At 40.4% G+C, this 10,486-nt stretch overlaps 1 protein-coding gene across 1 annotated transcript in view; it reads right to left on the bottom strand.

Annotated features, from left to right (window-relative positions):
- Positions 1-2,363: 2,363 nt before the first annotated feature.
- The window catches only part of CD9 (CD9 molecule), a 32,677-nt gene continuing 24,554 nt past the window's right edge, over positions 2,364-10,486 (bottom strand). The window contains exons 4-8 of the mRNA XM_084632668.1: positions 10,169-10,243; positions 8,491-8,583; positions 7,231-7,320; positions 3,804-3,887; positions 2,364-2,752 (exon numbers count right to left, since the gene is read on the bottom strand). Coding sequence (XP_084488794.1) covers positions 2,687-2,752; positions 3,804-3,887; positions 7,231-7,320; positions 8,491-8,583; positions 10,169-10,243 — 408 coding nt within the window. The 3' untranslated portion in view covers positions 2,364-2,686. The remainder of the gene's footprint in view (positions 2,753-3,803; positions 3,888-7,230; positions 7,321-8,490; positions 8,584-10,168; positions 10,244-10,486) is intronic.

Genomic DNA, 10,486 nt, shown 5'->3' with positions numbered 1-10,486 from the left:
AGAAGTGATGTTATTAGCATCATCCTGAACAATGCACATGCATGATTTGCCTTGTTGGTTTTGAAATAAAATTAGGAACACTTGAAAAAACTGCAGGTTAAGCATGAACAGCATATATGACGTTCCTTAAAGTACATGCCGGGATACAATTCTCCACATAAAATGGAGGCATGAACACATTCAATCAATGCAAATTGAGCTAAGCTTTAAGAGGAGCAGGGATGGTGCAGGAAATTCAGACTTTACTAAGAAATATATGCACCCTCACATGGCATGGTGAACATTACTTAATCTAGCAACAATAAGCACCTTAATGTTTGCTTCTCCACACCTGTGCAGAGAACGGAGTAGTAAACACATTCTTTATGTTGCAGTAGCCCCTAAAGTTGAGTTCAGGGCCCCTAGGCACTGCACACGCACCTAGTGAGAGTCTTTGTTTCAGACCTTACAGTTTAAGTAAGAGACAAACAGTGCGGAAAAGGTAAATTGAGGCACAGGGGTGCTGTGACTTGCTGAAGGTCACACTGCAGGCTCATGCAAAGTAGAAATTAGAGTGCAAGTCTTCTGACAATCGAAGGCTCTAGCTAAAACTTTTTTTTTTTTGTACAGAACCTCTGCCAGCCTCCCACTCCCAACCTTAATGCAATGTTCAGAATGTACCTGCAGAAAAGGCTGATAATTCATAAACTAAAGGTTCCATGGCAGTATTAGCTTTTAACCTTGGCACAGCTGCAGTATTTAAAATGTCTGTTTCTGTATGCTTCAGTTACAATGGTTGTTGGAAGCAGCCACTATAATTAAGACTGAAAAATTGTTTCTATTATTACTTTGTTTTCAGATGGAAATATGAAATTTGGCACACAATAGACTAAACAACATGTTGTGGTAGGTTTGGGGAAAGAACACATAATTAAGTCATTGAGTAATCTGAGCATGCCCAGTGAGCATCTGACTGAGAAGTTCAGTGAAGCATTGTGACATAACTGCAGGTTCTCTCTATAAAGCCAGACATTAAGGCAGCTGCTCTGAGGCTACAGCCTGGACAGTTTGAAGTGTCTCACTGACACAGCAGAATCCTTCCCTGCTGTCCTTAAAATGCTAATCATTTTAAAGGAATTTGTGCAATGTTAATGTATTTGGGAAACAGCGTAATTAAAAGCTTCACTTTACACACATATGCACAAAAAGTAAAGAGTCAACATTCAACCTGGACTTGTCATTTCCTAATTTAAATGCTTGATTTTCCTCAGTGTACATTTTAAAAAAAACAAAAACAAAAAAAAAAACCCCAAAAACCAAAGCACTGTATAGCTAATGTAGCAAAGTTGACAATAACATGGGAAGCCAAGCTTTTAGTTAAGCATTTTGCTTTTAAGCTCTGACCCTTACTATGGTTGGCAACCCTTCTGGATTGTCCTGGAGTCTCCAGGAATTCGAGATTAATCTTTTTAATTAAAGAGTGTTATATGATGAACCCTCCAGGAATATGTCCAACCAAACCTGGCAACCCCATTAAATGCTGCCTTAATTTACCTTTTCGCATTTTACAGTAGAACCTTGCTAAGCTCATCCCTTGTATCATTTTGGTGTGAGCGAGTTACAAGTGAGTACAGTAGTTGCTACCACTTGAGTAGTGTTCATTTTGTGATAGATGCCAGCTACTTTTGTTTGTGAATTATTGAATTTTTGCTAACAGTGAGTTAACACTTGAGGTAAAGAGAGAAAAAGCATCCGATAAAGTGAGCTGTAGCTCACGAAAGCTTATGCTCAAATAAATTGGTTAGTCTCTAAGGTGCCACAAGTCCTCCTTTTCTTCATGGACAGAGCTGTTTGCCAAATGTAACTGTGTGCTTTTAACTCACTGTGTTAAAATGAAGCATTTTCACTTTCAAAGAGCCACTCTTCAGGTCTAAGAGGTGGAAAAGACTGGAAATTCTTTGGGTCAGGGACTGTCTTTTTGTTATATTTGTACACTACCTAGCACATAGGAGCCCCCATCATGGGCTCGGACCCCTAGGCACTGTAATATAAATTGTAATAGGTTCCACCCAAAGGGTGGCCTTGACACACTTACATTAAACTGAAAGAAGGCGCTTAGCTTTATGCTACCCATTTAATGTTAATTATCGCAATGCTGTAATAATGCTAATAGGTCAGATGGCCTCTCACTGCCAGCTATTCTCCCCCCATCATGTCACCCTTATCAAGAAAGGGGTGAGGGGAAAAGGGATGAGGTGCAGGTTTCTCCAAGCAGAAACTTGTGCAGGTTCAGTCTCCAAACCTTCTGTGCGCAGACTGCTGACAACACGGTTTAATGGAGGGCGCATGCATGTGGGCAAGATTAAGAACCTAATCACTCCGCATTTCAGGTCTTAATCTTTATTAAGTATCAAATTGTCTTCAACATAAATTACATCCTGATTATGATGAGTTTCAAGAAACCAGACAGCCATTTAAGGACAAATTGTTTTATGTACAATATCTTTGACTTTGGTCTAACAAATATAGTACCCTTTACCACTGGATTTTTTTAAATCTTTATAAACATAAAAAGCAATAAGTAAAACATCAGTACCAAATAAAGCATTAAAAAAGGTAACAAATATATAATTTTAGAAATGCTTTAAGAATGCTAAAGTTAATAACAGACATTTCTAGAGTGCAGAGATCTTCTTCGTTATATCCCTTAAACCATTTCTCTGGTTCTGCGGATAGCACAGCAGAGGATCATACTGAAGATCATGCCAAAGATCTGGAAAAGGAAAGCAGACTCAATTAGAATACATTATAAGATTAGCTTTCTGGTGATGCAGCGCTCCTAAAAACGTAAGTGTGGGTGCTCTTGCTCTCTCTGGCCTATAGGCCGTGTTCTTTTTCACAGCTATTTATTCCCTACCCACCTCTCCCCTTTAAGAGCCCTCCCACCCCCCCATTATAAAAGCCACCACCATGACCTCTCTTTGATCTTAAGGGCAAGGGAAGGCACAAAAGCACTCTCCCCTGAGAGAGGAGTAGATAACCTGAGGTGCCCTCTGTAAAAAGGTCCCCACCCCAATCTTGGGCAGCAGCGTGTGGAGGGCTATCAGGTTGTGCGTTGTTCAGCTACGCTAGGAAGTGCAGACTTTCCACCAATTTCTTTGGAGACAGCATGCAGGATTTAAGTGAGTTATTAAAAACAGTTGTTCTTAATACAGCTTAGTCTCATTCTCTGCCTGGCACAAATTTCCAAGTGCCTGAGCACTATATTACCCATGAGAGGAGGCAAGATACTTTAACTTCAAACTAATTTTTTAAAAATTCATTTTCTTAGTCCAGTTTTCATGATGTGACTGGCTGGGTAAACAGCTAGCAAGGAAGAAGGGGAACATACTAGTATCAGACTTTTCTCTGGGGTGGAGTGGGAGAGGAAAAAGATGCAGTTGTATTATAGTCAAAGTATCAGTCTTCAATTAAACCTCTCAAGTAAAACACAAAGGGAAAAAGTACACAATTTTTGCTCTTGGCTCACAATTCTAGGGTCCCTAGGGTCTAGAGTATTTACAGTGAAAACCAAAGCATATCTGTAAATACCATTTGCTCAGATGGCAGACTACATAGTTTAAATCAACACAAGGCACACTCTGTTGTACTGCAATCATAGAGGCAGGATTGTTCTTGGTGACATTTGTGTGTGAGGAAGGAGGAGAGGAGGATTAGATCCTCAGTGTAAGGTATCAGATCAGTGGAAAAAGCACATCTTAACTTGAGAAGGCCATCATAATTTCCCATCAGATTCAATTGACCGAAAACATCAAGAAACTTACCATTACCACAGCGATACCAATGCCAACTGCTCCAATCACATTCAATTTAGAAGTAAAGACCTCCTCAATGGCTGTAGGGCACGACTGAAAAGAAGAAGAAAAAAGGTGCGTGTGTGGGGGAGGGGGGGAAGCTTATCTTAAATATTCTTTTACCTATGTGCAGTTTTGGCTTTTACAAAAGTATGTGGTGCTATGAGCAGCACTACACGGTGACCTGATCAGACAGCACATGCTGAACCTGATCCAACTACAACAGAAGCCAATATTTATCTCCGGAAACTGGCCTGCAAAGAATGGTGGGAAAGGGGAAGCAGGTTGCCTTTAAAAATGGATGCCACAATTCTCCCCCCTGCCCCCTTGCTTCTCTTGTACACTACAACTTTCAGGTCTTTTCTACCCTAAAAGAAAAAGGCCTTGTCTAGGGTAGGCTTTTCCCACACTAGAATTTCCAGCCCATATTGCCAATGATTTAGCAACAATGGTGGAAGTACTAGTGTGTACACGTTACCAGCAGCTGCTAACTTTTTAGCTGACACATTGCCAAACCCTGCTTGGAGCAGCCCTATACAACATAGTTGTTAATACTGTAGTGGCTGACCTGTGCTAGCACTTGAACTGTTACTACAGTTTTAAAATAAGTGTCTTGTGTACACAACTCATGGTAACTGGAGAATTAGTGAAACTGTGACATCACAAGTGACTGAAAGCCAAGCAACTGTGGTCTCATCTGTATTCAGAGTTGCACCTAACTAAATGTGTTGTTTTAAACTAGTTAAACCAATGCAAAGCCCTATGTGGATCCTATGCAATGAGCTAAAGCACTGTTTTGTTCCAAAATTTAGGATTCAAAGCTCATTTCCCACAGTGGTTAGCCCTGTTTTAGGCCAGAAGTTTTGTTGAGCTAAAGAAGCAGGGTTTCTGTAATGACTTAATACAAAAAAACACACAGGAATAGGTCATTAGCTTACTCCAAAGGCTTTACCAAGACATCCAGTGGACTGCGATTAGTCTAGCTCAGTGGTTCTCAACCTATTTACCATTGTGGACTGCATACACGCGTTATGTGGGCTGCATCCAATACAACCTGTATGGCCCTGAAGATGAGACATGGGACACAACTATGTGCCGATTGGGCCGCAAGCGGCCCACAGTTTGAGAACCACTGGTTTTGACCTGTTTGGCACAGGTTACCCTGCCAGGAGTTATGCCCTCACCAGCACAGCTCTCAGGTTATAGGGAAGTCTTACACTCCAAATTAAACTTCAGATATTTAACACCATTGTAAAGTCAGTCTTACAATACGGTGCTGAAATTTGGAGACTTAAGACCGTACTAATCTAAACTCCAAGTTTTCATAAAAAGCTACCTTCGACAAATCCTCAATATCAGATGGCCAAAAAGTAAAATAAATAAATTAAAAAAAAGAAAAGAAAAAAAATATCACACATTAACACCACTATTAGAGAATGAAACAGAAATGGAGAAGACAGGAAACGACCAAATGAAAATGGAAATGGCTAAGACATACATGGAGGAAACACCTGAGCATCATAAGAGAGGCATTAATCTGAAACCCCCAGGACAAGAAGGGGATGAGGTGGGCCATGGATAAAACATGGAAACACAACAGAAAGCTACCAAAAATGACACTGGAAGAAGCTAAGACTGCAGCAGGAGACCGGCAAAGATGGAAGTCAGTGGTGAAGGCCCTATGTTCTGCATGGAATACAGAGGCATAAGAAAGAGAGAGAAAGAGGCCTGAAATTTTAACTCCCATTAAAAAAAAAAATTGGAGAAGGTTGCACTTAGATGCTTTCTTTCTCCCTATTTGAGGTACATAAAAGTAACTGTATAATCTATACTATTAGTGGTAACAGGCATCATATCACTAGAACATGTGCTAGCACAGTGAGCCGAATGTTTAAAATAAATAAGATTCAAAATTCTACCATTTATCTGGTTTCTGGTCTCCCCGCTCCCTGACCCCCAGCAACCCTTGAACACTCCCCTGTAGCCCTCTGAATTCCAACTGACTCACGCAAGCATCCCGTGCTTTTAAGCGGAACTGTGAGGACACGTGAAGCTGCTAGTCCTTACAGAGCATTCTAAGTTGTGGTTCTAATTCGTATTGCTTCACGTTGTGGGACACCACATGCTTGTAGTAACCCAAACAATGGGTGGAATTCAGTAGCACCTAGAGGATACAAGTGCCACAAAAAGTCAGGAGCACAGTTTTATAGCTGCATCAGCTAAATTGAAGGCGTTGATAGAATTCATGTTAATCAGGAAGGAAATGTGGTTGATGTACAATACTGTATCTGTACATCCGAGAGTCTCACATGGATTTTACTTGAAAAGTTAATGCATATTAGCGCCCATAAATACATGGATTAAAAGCTGGCAGAAGGAATTTCAGCGGCAGTGTAGAGAGTAGTTTTGGTTTCTTTAAAAGAGAAAAGAATTTGTTGGAATGATGGGAAGGATAAAAGGCTGAGTGGTCCAGAAGGATCCTACAGGGATCTGTATTAATCTCAACTGCTGTGGCACCTTTCACTAGGAGGGTGGTGATTTCACTGGGAATGGGTTACCTAGGGAGGTGGTGGAATCTCCTTCCTTAGATATTTTTAAGGTCAGGCTTGACAAAGCCCTGGCTGGGATGATTTAGTTGGGGATTGGTCCTGCTTTGAGCAGGGGGTTGGACTAGATGACCTCCTGGAGGTCCCTTCCAGCCCTGATATTCTATGATGATTTCATGGGGTAGCCAGAGCCGAAGAGCACTTGCTCCATATGATGTGCTCACCTAGAGGAAGCCCACCAATTTCCTCCAAGGATAGTGCTATTTTTCCCCCCTCATTAAATTAAGACCTGCCGTTTCATTTTCACATGCTCTGTTCATCCCAGCTGCAGAGCTATGGCTGCAAAGCCACAGTGCAGCATTGCCGCGGACCCTTTGAGGAAGGGGTGTGGAGCAGGAAGAGGAAAAAGGGTTGTGAAGACCTGAACACGAGCATGCAGACGCTCTGGGTGAAATCATGACCCGCTGAAGTCAGTGGCACAACTCCCATTAATTTCAATGTGTATACGACTCACGTTGCACAGGCATGTGATCAGGATTTTCTACTAGTCCTTAGGAGGCTGCATGCTTTGCCATTTCCAGACTGGTAGTATAGCCCCCCACACCCGTCCATCACAACTAGATACAAGTGGCTCTGCATCCTGGATATCAAACAAACAACCAACCAACCACCAACCCTGGGGGGGGGGGGGGGGGGGGGGGGGGAGGGAGAAGGAGGGAGTCTTCCCAGGGAAGGGGATTATCTCACCCATAGTTCATTATCCAGAAGTGTGCTTCTCTAGTCTGTTCCCTGTCAAATGTAGGTGTAATGGCATGGAACCACTATATGCAATGAATTCAGTCTTCAGTTACCTGTACTGTAAGTGTCTCCAATCCTTCCTTCTTAGGGCAGGTGTCCGTCAACAGCTGATCAAGAGCTCCTGTGAGACCACAACAGTTTAACTACAAGAGAAAATAGAAAATCTAAAACAACAAGCAAGACAGGTTACTTTATACTGGTAAACACAAATATCAGATAGGAGAGTTTCAAAATATTTAAGTTACATCAGTCAGTTTGACTGTGCCACTAACAGTTTTATTTTAAAGTGTCTGTTAGCATTACATTAAGAGTGAGAATTTGAATAAGTCAGGAAGTAAAGAGTTCTTTTAATAGTAAAAGTGATTGCATTTGTCATGTAGCACGTATGCAACAGTTTATGTTATGACACAACATTACTACAGGAACCGTAGTTTCCAAACTTCTGTTTATTTTCTCAATTTAAAAAAAAAAAAAAAATAGATTTCTTTACATCTAACCCACACCCAGAAGAATCTGTGACTAAATCCTGTGTACAGTTTGCTATGGATATTATCTAATGAAGTCAGAGGAGCTTGTTCAATAATCTAGTTGGCTTGTGCAGTTCCACATTTGTGCAAAGATGGCATTACACTGTTTACACATGCTGTTTCATAGCACCATGGGTATGCGTTTGATGTATCAGAATTAGTACATTGTACCCAAAACTAATACGCATCTTAAAAGTCAGCAAAAATTGAAGACGTGTGTTGAAAGCTAATCTTGTCGTCAACGAAAACTTGGTCTATTTTTTCCCCCCAGTCTTAGCAGAGAAACTTCCATTGAGGATCAGTGACAAATGAAGTTTTAGACTAAAGATGTCTGAACAGTTTGTTCACAAAAATAAATCTTTTAAATGGGGATGGCTCAAACTCAAAAAACACCCATGAATTTGGGCCAAGATCAAGTATGTGAGACGTCCTAAATTCCAGATCCAAAGGAAAAGTTTTCAGATGGTCAGGAGCTCACAAAAAGTTGGGACTGTTAAAGCAAAAACCTTTTTAAACTTTAAACTGTATAATCTTTGTCACCATGACCACCATTATTAGAGACTAAAAACAAAAAAGGCAAAAAACCAAACACATTGTGTGGGTACTTAATAGTTTCCCCCCCTCAAACTGCCATCTGTCTGTAGACTGAAATTGCCAAAACAGAAGAAGGCTAGACATCATAATTAAGAAATGATGTTTCACTTCATTCTTAAATGTATTATGCCCAGCTTCTTAAAAACAGACATCTTGTACATTTAAAAGAAATAAGTGTGACCATATACTTACTGCATGTTGAAATGCTTTCAGGGTTTCTTTAGCAGCTGGCTGATTCCTCTTATCATAGGTTTCCTTGTAAAATTTCTGTACTTCATCAATAATCTACAAAAATAGCGCAAAGCTATAACCCTGTTTTACCTTGACTTATGTTACTTATAGTAAATTTCTTCAGGACAAAAAGTAATTAAACCAGCTATTTTACAGTTTAAATGCTCCATCCTAGGAAGAGGTAACCACCTTCCATTTCCAAAGAAGTTAGCATCATAGGTCTCTAAAAATATGCACGAGCCTTAGAACAATAAGGAGATAGCAAAAGGAGGAGTTGAGAAGAGAGGTATAGCAGGATAAGAGTTACAACAGTGAAAGATGGTTATGGACACATCATACTAGTACTTCCAATTTGTGGTTTTGGTTCTGCTCGGATACTTGACAATGAGTAAGAAGATACCAGCTTTATAGTGTCCCTCTAAATCTTGAGGGAATCTGATGGGGATGAAAACTAAGACTTCATCCAGCAGATACATGAGAGCAAATGTTTACTTATCTAGCCTTGTTTCAGCAATGGACAAGTTTCCCTGTTGTACAAGAGGAGGAAAAACAAGGGAGGCTACCAATTCAGACATCTTCATAGATGCTTACATTTTTGGGGCCCTGATCCTGCCACATATGTGTTGGCTTAGCTTTGTGCATTTGAGTCATCCCATTGAAGTTAATTGGACTACTCACATGCCTAAAGGGTATGTCTACACAACCTGAGGCAGCAAGCCTTTGAGCCTGGGTCAACAGACTTGGGTTAGCAGGGCTCATGCTAGTGTGCTAAAAGTAGCTGTGTAGATGTTGTGGCTTGGGCCGGAACTTGGGCTCCGAAGCCTAGGGAGGGGGATGGACTTCACAGCCTGAGCCACAACTTAAATGCACTGACTACACAGCTACTTTTAGAGTGCCAGCACGACTTTCGCTAGCCAACGTCTGTTGACCTGGGCTGGGAGACTTGCTCCTGTAGATGTACCCTAAGTGTTTGCAGGATTGGGGCTGAAGTCAATTACTATACAGTGTCTTAATTGTAGTAAAACAGAACCTTGCTAATTTGGTCCTGGGAATCTCTTCCAGAGTTTTCAAAGTTTAAAGAGCATGGATGATATATACAGAGTATATCTTAATGTTAGAGTAATTTCAGTTTTTAGATTATAGTATATTGTAGTACATAAGAATAGGGACTTTCAATACAGAATCTGTGATTTGGGGCTTGTCTACACAGGGAGATTTACCAGCCAAATACAACCGATTATACTTTTACATTTATACTAGTATAGCTGCCTGTGTGGACACACTCTTATTCTGGAATAAGAAAAGTGTCTACACAGGGAATTATAAAGGTATCATGCTACTGATAAATTTCCCTATGTAGACATGCCCATAGTCTTTGCTGAGAACTGGAGAGAGACTGCGTAGTTGTGGGGAAGTGTAAGGGTTAAGAAAATTCTCCTGTATCACGGGACATTTAAAAAATTTGACCCATTATACCTCTTGCATCTTTGGGAAAGATATTTTGTGTTTACATGCCACTGAAACTATTATTTGTCTTTTGCATTGTCCTACTAATTGTGTGATCTTAAAATAGCTGAAGATGTTTTCAGTTCTTGAGGAAATATTCAGTGCCAAGAGCTTGCAATAGTCAAAAACCTACCGTCTCTTTATTTGCAAATCCCCAGATGGCAACAGCTACTTCAATGGCAAAAATTACGAGAAGGAAGGTAAAGAACTAGAAGAGAAGAGAGATTTATGTCATTAAATCAAGGTGTTTATTGTGAGTACTTTGTAAGGAGTAGTTTTTTCAAAATTAGTTGATCTAAAATCCTAAATATCATCTCTAAAGTACAATTACTGTAATCCTATCAAATCATGTGCATTTCAATGGGTAAATCGTGAAGCATTTCCTGGATTAAAGAAATAAATTAAATAACATATGTATGGGGAGGCGGAGAGAAAAAGAGGAAATACAACT

The sequence above is a fragment of the Lepidochelys olivacea genome (assembly GCF_965140295.1).
Source record: "Lepidochelys olivacea isolate rLepOli2 genome assembly, chromosome: 1".
Classification (NCBI taxonomy): Eukaryota; Metazoa; Chordata; order Testudines; family Cheloniidae; genus Lepidochelys; species Lepidochelys olivacea.
This window is presented reverse-complemented; position numbering and strand designations above follow the sequence as displayed.